The sequence below is a fragment of the Taudactylus pleione genome, unplaced genomic scaffold (genome assembly GCF_031769625.1).
Source record: "Taudactylus pleione unplaced genomic scaffold, aTauple2 ptg000634l, whole genome shotgun sequence".
NCBI classification, from domain to species: Eukaryota; Metazoa; Chordata; class Amphibia; order Anura; family Myobatrachidae; genus Taudactylus; species Taudactylus pleione.
The window spans coordinates 214,867-229,930 of NW_028285036.1; the positions used below are offsets into that span (position 1 = coordinate 214,867).

Below are 15,064 nucleotides of genomic sequence, written 5' to 3' on the forward strand. Positions count from 1 at the left end.
TTGGGGGTGTAGTGTCCTATGTCTGTATACAGTGTAATAGATGTGTATTATAACCATATCCAGTGGTCAGGACATGTTGAGGGTGTAGTGTCCTATGTCTGTATACAGTGTAATAGATGTGTATTATGGTCATGTACAGTGGTCAGGTCATGTTGGGGGTGTAGTGTCCTATGTCTGTATACAGTGTAATAGATGTGTATTATGATCATGTACGGTGGTCAGGTCATGATGGGGGTGTAGTGTCCTATATCTGTATACAGTGTAATAGATGTGTATTATGATCATGTACGGTGGTCAGGTCATGTTGGGGGTGTAGTGTCCTATATCTGTATACAGTGTAATAGATGTGTATTATGATCATGTACAGTGGTCAGGTCATGTTGGGGTGTAGTGTCCTATGTCTGTATACAGTGTAATAGATGTGTATTATGATCATGTACAGTGGTCAGGACATGTTGGGGGTGTAGTGTCCTATATCTGTTTACAGTGTAATAGATGTGTATTATGATCATGTACAGTGGTCAGGACATGTTGGGGGTGTAGTGTCCTATATCTGTTTACAGCATAATAGATGTGTATTATGATCATGTACAGTGGTCAGGTCATGTTGGGGTGTAGTGTCCTATATCTGTATACAGCGTAATAGATGTGTATTATGATCATGTACAGTGGTCAGGACATGTTGGGGGTGTAGTGTCCTATGTCTGTATACAGCGTAATAGATGTGTATTATGATCATGTACAGTGGTCAGGACATGTTGGGGGTGTAGTGTCCTATGTCTGTATACAGCGTAATAGATGTGTATTATGATCATGTACGGTGGTCAGGACATGTTGGGGGTGTAGTGTCCTATGTCTGTATACAGCGTAATAGATGTGTATTATGATCATGTACGGTGGTCAGGACATGTTGGGGGATGTAGTGTCCTATATCTGTTTACAGCGTAATAGATGTGTATTATGATCATGTACAGTGGTCAGGACATGTTGGGGGTGTAGTGTCCTATATCTGTTTACAGCGTAATAGATGTGTATTAAGATGTGTATTATGGTCATGTACAGCGGCCAGGTCATGTTGGGGGTGTAGTGTCCTATGTCTGTATACAGTGTAATAGATGTGTATTATGGTCATGTACAGTGGTCAGGACATGTTGGGGTGTAGTGTCCTATGTCTGTATATGGTGTAATAGATGTGTATTATGGTCATGTACAGTGGTCAGGTCATGTTGGGGTGTAGTGTCCTATATCTGTATACAGTGTAATAGATGTGTATTATGATCATGTATAGTATTTTTATTCATCTTATGCCCTTCGATTTTTCAACCATTTTCTTTGTTCAGAGAACAGAGGAGTGAATTCCAATCACTTGCATTTGTTTTCTTTGTGTTATTAATTCAATTTGAGTCTATTTTGTTATTTTCTATAATTTTATCTATATAGATCTAGCTATTGTAAGGTTGTTTGGTGGCTGCTATTATTTTATTAAATTTTGAGGTTATAGAGAAGAGAGTGCATGAGAGTCTCTCAGTGGGATGCAATCGGGAAACCGGCTGACGTGATCCCGACAGCCGGCTTCCCCACTGCTTTATCCCGGCGTGGGTTGAATGACAGGCGTCTATATCTAGACGCCTGTCATTTTCCCGACACTGGGAGACAGGCGCCCGGCATCCCGATCAAAGGGATGCCGGGCGCCGCGAGCGGACAGCCGTGGGGGGGAGGGTTAGGTTTAGGGCACCCGGGGGGGTATTAGGGTTAGGCACCCCCCGGGAGGGTTAGGTTTAGGCTAGGGGAAGGGGGAGTTAGGATTAGGCCCCCCCCGGGATGGTTAGATTTAGGCTAGGGGAAGGGGGAGTTAGGGTTAGGCACCCCCTGGGGGAGGTTAGGATTAGGCCCACCCAGGGGGACTTAGGTTTAGGCAGCGGGGAAGAGGGGGGTTAGGGTTAGGCACTTAGAGGGGGGATTAGGGTTAGGCACTTGGGGGGGAGGTTAGGTTTAGGCAACCCTAAGGAGGGTTAGGGGGGTTAGGTTAGGTTAGTTTTTACTTACCTCAGGACGTTCGGGATTTCCAGCGCTGTTGGCCTGCCGCTGCCGGGATCTGTTGAGCTGTCGGACGGCCGCTGCCGGGAATCGAACCAGCAGCCTTGCGGCCGGCGGTATTTCATACCGATTCCCTCTCAGTAGGGGACACACATTTTGATCCCGCACCTCCCTTGTCATTTTCACTGGTTTTGGTTTTGTAAGTCATTTATATTTTGTATGTTTTGTGATTCTGACTGTTCATCCCTGCAAAGCTTTGTACTATAAGTAAACGATAATTATGAGAACATTTGGATAACAGGAAATGATAATGAGCAGGCTGGCCCAGTGAGCAATGATGGCTGGCCCAGTGACCAATGATGGCTGGCCCAGTGACCAATGATGGCTGACCCAGTGACCAATGATGGCTGGCCCAGTGATTAATGATGGCTGGCCCAGTGACCAATGAGGGTTGACCCAGTGACCAATGATGGTTGTCCCAGTGATCAATGATGGTTGTCCCAGTGATCAATAATGGCTGACCCAGTGATCAATGATGTCTGGCCCAGTGACTAATGATGTCTTGGCCAGTGGTCAATGATGGCTGGCCCAGTAACCAATGATGTCTGGCCCAGTGGTCAATAATAGCTAGCCCAGTGACCATGGCTGCACCAGTGACCAATGATGGCTGGCCCAGTGATCAATGGTGGCTGACCCAGTGACCAATGATGTCTGTCCCAGTGATCAATAATAGCTGGCCCAGTGACCATGGCTGACCCAGTGACCAATGATGGCTGGCCCAGTGACCAATAATGGCTGGCCCAGTGACCAATGATGGCTGGCCCAGTGACCAATGATGGCTGGCCCAGTGACCAATGATGGCTGGTCCAGTGATCAATGATGGCTGGCCCAGTGACCAATGATGGCTGGCCTAGTAACCATGGCTGGCCCAGTGACCAATGATGGCTGACCCAGTGACCAATGATGGCTGGCCCAGTGACCAATGATGGCTGACCCAGTGACCAATGATGGCTGGCCCAGTGATCAATGGTGGCTGACCCAGTGACCAATGATGTCTGGCCCAGTGATCAATAATAGCTTGCCCAGTGACCATGGCTGACCCAGTGACCAATGATGGCTGGCCCAGTGACCAATAATGGCTGGCCGAGTGACCAATGATGGCTGGCCCAGTGACCAATGATGGCTGGCCCAGTGAACAATGATGGCTGGCCCAGTGATCAATGATGGCTGGCCCAGTGACCAATGATGGCTGGCCCAGTAACCATGGCTGACCCAATGACCAAAGATGGCTGGCCCAGTGATCAATGATGGAGAGCTCTGGCGTTGTACTGTACAGTTCCAGTTACCATACACACTTATCCCAAATAGATGTGAATAATGTAAAGAGTGTTTGCACACCAACAGCCGTAATAATGCATGTCTCTCTCCTACTGTCTGGCAGGTACCATGGACAGCAAGGTCCCAGGCATATTTGGGAATGGAGAGTCATTTCCAGCCCAGCCCCTGATGGAGAAAAAGCCCCAGGATGGGGGCAGTAAACACCTGACAGAAAGGGGCCAGTGGAACAACAAGATGGAGTTTGTTCTGTCGGTGGCTGGGGAGATCATCGGACTGGGGAACGTGTGGAGGTTTCCGTACCTTTGCTACAAAAACGGCGGAGGTATGGGCTGCAAGCAGAAAATATAGTGCACGTATTAGGGCATAAAGAGCTAACAATCTAACGGTAATATGTCCTGCGCTGGCATTGCAGAGTGATAACGCAAATACATTGGACAGATTGAAGCTTTAAGGCAGATTTCTTCTGGGTAACAATACAGCCAGTACAGATTATCTTCCCCGGAATTCTCTGCAGCTTATTTCTTCCAGGATTTTGGTTTTTACACAACGGATTTGCATTGATTACTAAGCAATTCATGTATTCTCCAGTGAACGAAAACTGTAGCTTGAGATAGTTCTGGAAGTGCTGTAGATGTGTATAACTATCAGGCGCAGACATGGCGCCCCTCAGTCATTGGCCCATGCTCGGTATCTTGGGGAGGGATGTTACAACAGCCTATTAAAACATTTAACTTTTATTGCATTTAAATTTGAATAGCGTGTAATCTGTGAGTGACCTCTACTGGCTAAATGTAATACTGCACCTCTATGTTCTAGCCTAATGCTTTAACAGGGATGCAGTCAGCATCCGCCACACCTTAGAGGATAACACTAATACCCCCCTCTGATTGTGTCACCGAGCAGCAGTGATGGATGACGCATGCATGCGCCCGGCATCCACACTGTGCTGGGAGAGGCTGGAGAATATTTGCATACTCTCCCGGTCTGGAGCTGCTGCTGCCCCAGTCCGCCCGGCGGCACCCACTTCCCGAGTGAAGTGAGCGGTCCAGAAGGCCGATGTCATAATTTGTGCTGAATGGAGTCATCATAGCCCCGTCCCCTGCTTTACAGTGCCGGTAATCTCGCCATTGGCTAGCGGGGGCAGCTGGAAAGTCGGTAAGTATGGGCTAGAGGCTGCCCATCAGTTCCCGGAGTGCTGGGCAAGCCCCCAACATGATGAGAATGGGTCACTCCCCGAAAAAAATCAAATACTAGCAAACGTGGCTTTTGGACCCCCCCTTTTCCTCCGCACTGGGTGCACCTAAATGCCATCAGAGCCCCCACATACAAATGACATGCCATCAGAGCCCCCACATGCACCTATATGCCATCAGAGCCCCCACATGCACCTATATGCCATCAGAGCCCCCACATGCAAAGTACATGCCATCAAACTCCTCCACATGCCTCTTATATGCCATCAGACTCCTCCATATGCCCCCTTTAATGTCGTTAGACTTCCCCACATGCCTCTTACAGTACTGCATACTTTGTGTACTAACTCAGGTTTAGACAGTCTATCAGTCTATCACGGTGTAATTGAGCGTGTTGGGCATAATAGTGTGTTGGGCATGATCATGGTTCTGACACCGGCAGATAGTAGCACTGGAGGTCTAGTGTACAATGGTGGTGGTATAGGGGCCTTGCGGGCACACAGCAGGGCACTATAGGGGCAACCTTTACTAAAGGTCAACTTTTGGTTGACTATGCTAAAGTACCTTGCGCACCAATGTACATCAAGCACTGAAACAGGGTGTTACATCCCCCGAGCGTATAACATCATCCCACACCCATAAGAACACCAGAGGCCGGAGCATCCTCAGGAAACTCCGGGGGCCTGTATAGGCTGCGGTGCCCATGTCTGTGCCAATTTCTGGCTGCAGGGTGGCGTTCACTTTTTTTTGACGTCTTAATAAAGTTTGGCCCAAAAGGAGCTGATTTAGAAGTCAAACACACCAGTCAGTTAAAAGTCTTTTTTGAGGTCAATTTTTAGGTCGATCTACGGGCCCGATGCAGACCCGCTCGCTAGGTTGCGTTCGCACGCAGCCTGCCGACGTTTGCAATGTGCGCATGCATATGCATCACAGTGGGCATGCGTAAACCAGTCCATGCAATCGCGAAGCGATCGCCCCTTGTACACAGACACCTTGCTAGCTTGACTGACAGGACGAGGCGTTTGTGGGTGGTAACAGGGGTTGGTCGATGGAAACGGGGGAGTGGTGGTGCGAATGCAGGCATGTCTGAGCGTATTAATACCGTTTCAAAGGCATGCATAATTAAGATGCAGCGTCATAGTACACGTCACTTGGCTGAATTTTACACTGAAGCGCTCGCAGTGCGTGCGGTAGGGTATGGTCAACCACTAGTGCTGCGTATGCATCCGATGGTTCTTGATGTTCCCAATTGTTGCATACACTTCCTGGAGATGACGTGTGTTGTGAAGGGAAAGTGGGCATCTTAAGACAGGCTGGTGGGCGTCTGCATACACACCGCGATCCCACGCCAAGACATAGTGGGCATGCTAATGCCTTGCTGTGCGATCGCGGGATTTGAATACTTTGGTAGCTTGCGAACGCATCTAGTGAGCGGGTCTGAATCGAGCCCTTTGGCCGATTTTCAAACCGACCTTTAGTAAATCTCCAGTTTCTATAGTCGTCTATAGTTAGGCCAATGTTCTAACTTGTTTGGAAGTCTATTATGAGTTCGATTTTGACTTTAGTAAATCTCTGATTTGCAAAATCGATAATGAAAATATTAACCAAAAATTGTCATCCACCGAAAATCGGCCTTTGCTAAATTTTGCCCAAGGTCTCTTTGGTCATCAGAGTCTCTTTGTCTGACCTGTCTTTATGGACGCTGGGGAGTAATAACACGCAGAGACGCCGCGCTTGCGCAGTAGTGCCTGTCAGAAGTCAAACCTCTCCTAGTTAAGTAACGGCAGGCAGGGGTGCAGAGAGGGGGGGGAGCGGGTACTAATTACACAGACCTGGGCTTATTGGATGGCCCGGGTCCGATGCCATCTCCCCGTCCCTCTTACCTGTCAGTAGCCCGGGACACGCAGCAGTTGATGAATGCACTGTCACACAGTTAAAGGGGGGATGTATCAATTAATTGTTACCACAATTGTATCTCAGGGCCTGATTCAGAGCCGTTCGTAAGCGGACGCTTGTTCGCTCCGAGCAATGTTCGCACATCTGCGCATGCATATGGGTCGTAATGCGCATGCGCCAACCAGTCAGTGCGGTCGGAAATCGTGTGCTCACAAAATAGCGAGTGCCTGCTAATTTGAGTGACAGAATGAGGCGTTTGTGGGTGGTAACAGGGGAAGGTGCTTGAAAACGGTGAGTGGAGATCCGAACGCAGGCGTGCCAAACGGTCAAAACAGGCGTTTTAAGGGTGTGCATAATTAACAAAGCAGCGTCATCGACCACGTCACTTGGTTGTCTTTTAGCCTGAACTATTCGCATGATTGCGGTAGGAAAATGCTACCACAAGAATAGCGAGCAGTTCATACGCCTTTCGATGTATTCGATTAATCTAATAAATAGCGGAGATGACATATGATGCGAGCGGCCAGGGGGCGTCTTTACAAAATAGCGAGCACATGTTTCGTTCGCTCGCTCAGACATAGAGGCGTCAACAGACCGCAAAGAGCGAGTGCTCAATTTAAATAGCCGGCCCCTTTATCTGAACGAGCGTCTGCAAATAGCGTCCGGCTCTGAATCAGGCCCTCAGTTCAGTAACCACTTATATTATTAGCAGTATACTAAAAACAAATGATCAGGTTACCAACATATAAATTTGATATTGAGAATTAAGTAACTGAGCCTACTGTATTTATTATGGGTCAGTTTATAATTGGTTAATTGTCTCAGTCCTTAATATATAGGGTCAGTTACTTTATTCTCACTATCATATTCATATGTTGGTAACCTGATCATTTGTTTGTAGTATACTGCTAATAATATAAGTGGTTACTGAACTGAGATACAATTGTGGTAACAATTAATTGATACATCTCCCCTTTAACTGTGTGACAGTGTATTCATCACTAAGAGGGAACTCCCTCATCCCACAATATAAGGCGACATTTACCTACAATCAGAGCTATTCTTCTGGATATATAGGGTCAGGAGCTGTGGGACGAGCTACTGGGGATGCAGCTATAGGAAAACCATGATATATACATTATATATACTTCTATATCTATTATTTATACATATATACAGTATTTAGAAAAGAAGGCCCTCAAAAGAACCTTTAAAATACAATTTATCTTATGGAAAATACATTTTGGCTCCTCATAGTTAATGAGAGGTTCAGGAACTGAGGGTCCTTATTCAGAGATGTACCCTAACTCGATGGTTAGCGCACATCTCCGATGGTGGAGTACTGCGCATACACAGGAGGTGCACTGCGCATGTCCAGCCCTCCGTCTATGAGTCCGCTCGCAGTGTCTCCCAGCCGCAGCCTGATTGACAGGCTGCGGCGTTTGGGTGGCGGAGTAGGGGCGTTCCCTGGCAACGTTCCCGGTAATGGAGGCGCGCCGTCCCTGTTTTCTGGGAGGGAAAAGGCCAGGGTCTGCGTGGGTGCACACAGACTTCCTGGCTTCGCAAGCTGCCAGGACCCGGCCAGGCTGCGGGAAGCTTTAGCTCCCGCAGCCTGGCTGGAGGGACAACAATAGCGACTGATGGTCACAATTGTTCCGATGGTGACCCCAGGCTGTGACCGCTGTCGCAGAGCTGGGATCACGCAGATGCAGCAAGGAGCTTGTGTGCGGCTCTGCAATTCTGTCCATCCCTGAATCAAGCCCTAAATTCCTGCTGAAAAATAGGCCCGCCTACAATAATATAGCGTATAACATCGAGAGCGAGACGGCGTCAGAAATTAAAACCTATTTAATTCACAGCTTTGCAAATTTTACTATTTCATGTTATCTATAATATGAATTATTGCTTTTTTATATTTCGCAGGTACCGTACACAATTGTAATGAATGAAATAACGGTTATATTCTACAAAACAACCCCTATAGTGCGCCAAACAAACAGACAATCCTTTTCCTCTTTTTCTCTTTGTGTAATCATACTTATGGTCTTTGGCAGCGCCCCCGCATGAATAAGACATCTTATATGTCATAAGTAATCATTTGGGGCTACATATTAATTGTTAGAGCTACCTACTAGTGCAGAAGTTCTCCCAATATCTCCTTCCCCTATTTACAAAAGGTGGTACGCAGAATTGCTTGTGTGACGCTAGCCTTACATGGGTGACACCAGCAGTAGCACCTTTCAGTTACCATCTATCGGCTTTTTCTCTTCTGAGTACAGATGTAGGTCGCCCCCTCCCTCCCCTTGTGCTACAGAGCCGCTCGTAAGCAGCTGCTCGTTCGCTCCGAGCGATGTTCGCACAACTGCGCATGCGTATGGGTCGTAACGCGCATGCGCCAACCAGTCATTGCGGTCGGAAATCGTGCGCTCGTAAAACAGCGAATGCCTGCTAATTTGAGTGACAGAATGAGGCGTTTGTGGGTGGTAACAGGGGAAGGTGCTTGAAAACGGGGAGTGGAGATCCGAACGCAGGCGTGCCAAACGGTCAAAACGGGCGTTTAATGCGTGTGCATAATTAACAAAGCAGCGTCATCGACCACGTCACTTGGTTGTCTTTTAGCCTGAACTGCTCGCAGTGATTGTGGGAAGTAAAACCTACCACAAACACTGCGAGCAGTTCAGACGCCTTTCGATGTACTCGATTAATCTAATAAATAGCGGAGATGACGTATGATGCGAACGGCAAAGGGGCGTCTTTACAAAATAGCAAGCGCATCTTTCGTTTGCTCGCTCAGACATAGAGGCGTCCACAGGCCGCAAAGAGCGAGTGCTCAATTTAAATATCCGGACCCTTTTTCTGAACGAGCGTCTGCAAATAGCGTCCGGGTCTGAATGAGGTCCTGAGTGTTTGCAGGCGGTGGGGTTATATAGGAGACGTGAGACCTGGGCAGTAACCACTGAGTCTGCTCCTGACCGGTCTATAAGGTCTAAGCACAAGATGTGAGAGTAGAACATATACCGTGTACTACTATGACTGATAGCTTGTCTAGAAAGCACGAAGCGTGATTTATATAAAATATACGGAAGATACTATAGAAACGTATTTCGGTGAGTATGTTATTGCGTTATCGCTGTAAAAAACAATACCATTGGTGCTCCCCAGCAGTTAATAATTTGCTATCTTCTCTGCTGCCATCAGGTCAGGTTCTATTTAAGTGTTTTCTAACCTATATACTTGTGAGCTGCAGATATGTCAATTGAATAAGTAAATATAGTAGTCTGGGCTCTGAGGGCACTACAGCAGAACTTGGCAGTCAGCCAGGGCTATTGTTAGTTTGTGTTACATTGTTACTATAATGTTGCAGCCTCTGTGTGGAACAATTAAGCCTTAGGGGTATAGATTTACTGAGCGGCAGGTTTTTAAAGCCACCGATTGTTAGTTGTCGTTTTTTTGCCAGTGGGATTTAAAATGCACCTTTCCTTATTGGAGTGATGCCCTGGGGTGGCTCAGCTGGGCTGGTTTGGGGGTGTCCTGCGCTCTGGATTTCAACCCCAGTATGTTAGGGACCTACCCGCAAAGGTTACCTGGGCGCGGTGGGTAGGCCCATAACCATGGCCATGATTATGCCAAAACCTCTTTTATTATTTGCAAAATGTATTATTATATATAATGAGTAATGTTGGAGTTGTGCATCTGTAAATCTTTTTTGTATGTTTGCAACAATAGTCTCCACAGGTAGCACCTCCCATTGTATATATTTTCAGGGTGTGCAGTCTAGGGCCCCCCTTTCCAAATATTATATATTATTGCAGATTATTTTATATATTTAACAATTCTAATTGGCTTGCTCTATAATTACCATTAAATACATAACAATTACTTCTATAAAATCATGTGATCTAAAATCACATATTTGTACACAATTTGCCACTTACATAACAATTCAAATTAATATATCAATTTATTTGGCAATGCAATGGTGGTCAGGGAGTAGAAACACAATGTAAAAGTCTGTAGGGCAAGTTAATAAGAGATCCAACTGTACAAGAAAGAAAATCACACTAGGGAACAAAAAATAAAATGTATAAAACTGCAAAGAGCGGTTACATATTAACTGGAAATTTTGCAAATGATACTTAGACTGTCCAAGTAGGAAAGAACAGAACAATTGTAATCATTAGGGCATGTACCAAGGTAACTGGCATCTGCTTTGCTACCACGCATTTCAGGTTAGTTTACGCCCTTCAAAAGACAACTTAGAGCACTATCCCAGACTAGGAAAAAACTTCTGCAGATGACTAAAGGAATGGCAGTGATATTGTAATATAATCCCAATGTATATTAATACAAAGCTAACACCAGTACTCTTCCATAATGAATGATTTGCATACATTCCTAAACTGCTGGTAGGAACTGCAGATCTTTTGGTTTGGTCAGATAATCACACTCACAATGGGCTTCCTCCTAAAAGTCATGTAGTACCTGCTTCATATGCTCTATGATAAGGTGGCTTATCCTGCTTTAGTTCAAAAGTGCTACATTAACTTTTCTGAGGATCAGGAGAACCATGGGTCACAACTAGTAGCTAGAGCAGGCCTGGCCAACCTGTGGCTCTCCAGCTGTTGTGAAACTACAAGTTCCACCATGCATTGCTACAGTTTTGCTATTAGGGTATGCTAAAACTGTTGCAGGGCATGCTGGAACTTGTAGTTTCACAACAGCTGGAGAGCCACAGGTTGGCCAGGCTTGAGTTAGAGTAAACAGAGACATGATAGAGGAATGAGGTCCACTAATGCAGCAGCTCAATTGGGACAGATCTATTGGTCCTGTCCTAGAGGTGTAAAAGATAGGTTGATTTGGAGATTGACTTCCCCTATATTCTACTAAGGGTTCCCCAGCTCCTGCAGTGCCTCTGATCGCCTATAATACTCAAAGGTTCCTGTGCTCTTTAATTGTATGTCTCATCATTCTCTATGTAGGAGCCTTCTTCATCCCCTACCTCATCTTCCTCTTCACCTGCGGGATACCGGTCTTTTTCCTGGAGACGGCGCTGGGTCAGTACACCAGCCAGGGGGGTGTCACATCATGGAGGAAAATCTGCCCCCTCTTTGAAGGTTGGTTTGGACAACACACCACAAAGTGTCATCTTACAGTACAACATTCACCTTCCTCTCTCTCACTACATTTCTCTCCCTTTTGTATTCTAATTTATGTCTCCTCTTCCAGTGTTACATTTATATTCCACCTCATCTATACACTTCTCTGTTGCTCTTAGTGTTTTTGGGTGGGATACAATATTTATATGTTAGGTCTGTCCAGCATGTGGAAGCAGCTGTTTCTGCATTTTTAAGGCAGAATTAAGTAACAGACCTATGGGGCCCATTTATCAAAGTATATTTGCAGCTTTATCCCCAAAAACATAAATTTTCGGGGGTTAACCATAAATATTCCCCCAGATGTATGAAGGTCCGCAGCTGATACCTCCGATACCTGCTGTGATTCCTCCATTCCGGCTGTTAGCAGCTTCCCCCATAGGTTTCTATGGGGGATGCGATGCTGCCAAATTTACCAACACCCGGAATGAGATGCATTCCCGATATTGGCCCCCGCAGCTAACGCCATCTGAAGATGGCGTTAGCCCATTGTAGCCAATGGGCTACATATCGCTATAGGCCCCCATACATGGGATGATTTGTATCCGATCCGATCTTGCATACAATTCCCTTGAAAATTCTTCCCTTGACATTCTGGGCCTAATTCAGACCGGCTCGCGAGGGCTCGCAAGTGGGTCGATGTTGGCCAAGTGCGCATGCGCACGACGGAGGCGGCTCAGTCGTGCGCATGCGCGAGACCCGAATAATGACGGCCAAGCCGTCGCTATGGGTCTCGCACCAAAGGGGGCGTGCCGTCGATGGTGAGTGACAGCACGCCCCCTTTGGTGGGCGTGCTGGGGCGTGGCTGCCCAGACGGAGGCGTTCCCATGGGAACGCCTACCGTCTGGGTCCGGCCCCACTGACATCACAAGTGATGTCAGTGGGAGTGCTTTTGGCTCTGATAGAGCCAAAAGCACTCCAGGGCTTACGGCAACGAGCCCCTACTGCAAGGGTCTCATCGCAAGCCCGATGGTCGCGATGGTCTTGACCATCGCGACCATCTTTTTGGCCGCTCGCTATAGCTGTGGGTGGTTACCCACAGCTATGCGAGCGGCCAGGAGGCCGCTCTAAAAACTAAGAGGGACGGTCCTGATTCAGAGCGAGAGCTCTGTCAGAGCGTCTGGCTCTGAATCAGGGCCTCTGTACGATTTGTATTTAGAAGTGGTGCGATTCTACAAACGACTATACGATCCGATGTATTAAGCTGTGTCACATCATACTGTTTAGTCGAAATCCTTCTGCAAAACCATCTGATCTACGGGGACGCGCATCGCATCGTAATCGTGTATGAAAACACTAATTTTCACCAAATTTTTCGCTACGATCAGTCGAAAACAGCCAGATTGTGTGAAAAATCGCCCCGTGTATGGGTTCCTTAAGCTTCCCCTGGCAATGGCGGCTGCACATGTGCATTCAGCGGGACTGAGCGTGCGCAGTAGCACCGACGGCTCCCCGGGCACATCGCAGGGATGAGATCCTTTGGGAGCCCCTGTCCCTTGCATGTGCCGAATGATACATCCTGGGGCTATAATCGCATTTTGCAGTGCGATCATGTGCGGTAATATCATGTCCAGATCGCATTTCAAAGGCCATCATTCATAAATGGGCACCTAAATAACAAGGCTATAAAGCAAGCGACAACTCGCGCAGCAGCCGATCCCGTAGCTTTGTATGGGGACGGCGTTATGAGGCTATTTAACAAGCTCCGAAAAGCTCCGCTTTTTGGAGATTCTCTCCGTTAGATAACATCATCTGAAGATAGTGTTCACCTGCTCTAATGTATTGGGTCAGCCCAGCTGGAATGAGATCTTCTGATCCCTCTCTGGTGGATAGGACCTCTTCCCGATACACGTTGCACCAATTTTGCTTTGCACATGAGCAATTGCACAGCTGGGTACGTACCCAGACAAAAAGTGTAAGTAGAGCATTAGCGATCACTTTACTTTTTAGTCATTGCTGGGACAGGCTCTTATGGGAACTGGTGTCCCAGCAAATGTCCCTTGATAAATTCCCTCGACAACACATTCCAAATTGCTGCAATATAATTTGGGGCTACACTGTATATTTAGTTACATATGCCCCCTGGCCTCTCTCCCGATCTCGTCCTTCCTCCTCATTCTCCAGTCCTCTGATTTGTTGCAGTGGGCACCCAACTTTTTACCTCTCCTGTCCTTCATCTCCACCGTATAATCTTACTCTCTATCTGGTGCTATCTTAGCCAAGAATAAATGGTCATCTGAAGCCATCACTATTCTGTGTTTCCAGGTATAGGATACTCGTCCCAAGTGATCGTCATCCTGCTCAACTTCTATTACATCATAGTCCTGGCCTGGGCTTTCTTCTATCTCTTCAATTCCTTCACTTACGATCTTCCCTGGGCTTCCTGCAACCACACCTGGAACACAGGTAACTATCACCTTTTACAGTGTCCACCACGCATATAGTGCATAGGCACAATGCCCCTTAAGCTAAGGACCATTTAGTGGGTCAGGTGCCATGGTTGAGATGAGTAAATGTACCATCAGGGGCAGGATTGGGTGTTAGTACTGAGGATCCCGAGTTAGGTCGGCAAAGAATATGGGCAAAGATCATTTTGAGCTTAGGATGTAGCCCATGGCCTAGCCTTGACCTCGCCAGTAGTCGACTAGAGTTATGTGAGCCGAGTAACAGTAGAAACAAGGATTACTGCAGTCAAGGGTTACGCATTCCAGAGTTCCTTACAGGAGACCAGTGAGACCCAAGTAGAGATGTAGAGACCCTGAGGACCTTTGCCATGCTGGGAGTAAAAGCACACCTAGACCAAGACTTTCTATTCTGCCTGCTTAATGGATTAGAGGCATAATGTTAGTACCCAGGAAACCTTGTACAACCCCAAGTCTAGCATGAGGGACATGGGGCATTCAATGATGTGCAAAATAATTTCCAGCTGTATCTTTTGCACAGGGCCAGATTAAGTTTGGTGCGAGCCCCAGGGCAACTAAACTGGTGGGGGCCCCTACCAGTAAAATTGTAAATGAGATATTCCAGCGATGTTATTAAAAAGTAATCTGTGTAAATGCTCCCAGCACCACATATGTGATGAATACACTGTAGTGCCCCCAGTTTGTCACAGTGCCCTCTACGCTGGTGATGTAACTATGTGTGGGGGCCCCGGGGCAACAGCCCCAGTTGCCCTGTTGTTAATCCAGCTCTGCATTTGCACCTATTATCAGGTAGGTCCAGGGGAACAATGATGATGATTACAAGGGAGATGTATCAAGCCTTGGAGCGAGATAAAGTGGAGAGTTTGCCCGAAGCAGCCAATCAGCTTCCAACTGTCATCTAATCGACTGTGCTAGATAAATGACAGGAAGAAGCTGATTGGTTGTTTTGGGCAATTTCTCCACTTTATCTCTTTCCAAGGTTGATACATCTCCCCCTATGTCTTATAGCAAACCAGGCATACAA

At 47.0% G+C, this 15,064-nt stretch overlaps 1 protein-coding gene across 2 annotated transcripts in view; it reads left to right on the plus strand.

Moving 5' to 3' along the window:
- Window positions 1–15,064, plus strand: part of LOC148479140 (sodium- and chloride-dependent GABA transporter 2-like) — a 48,051-nt gene that overhangs the window by 12,996 nt on the left and 19,991 nt on the right. For both annotated transcript variants that reach the window (XM_088454869.1, XM_088454870.1), the window contains exons 2-4: window positions 3,479–3,697; window positions 11,444–11,578; window positions 13,883–14,023. In XM_088454869.1, the coding sequence (XP_088310995.1) occupies window positions 3,484–3,697; window positions 11,444–11,578; window positions 13,883–14,023 (490 nt within the window). In that variant the 5' untranslated portion in view covers window positions 3,479–3,483. The remainder of the gene's footprint in view (window positions 1–3,478; window positions 3,698–11,443; window positions 11,579–13,882; window positions 14,024–15,064) is intronic.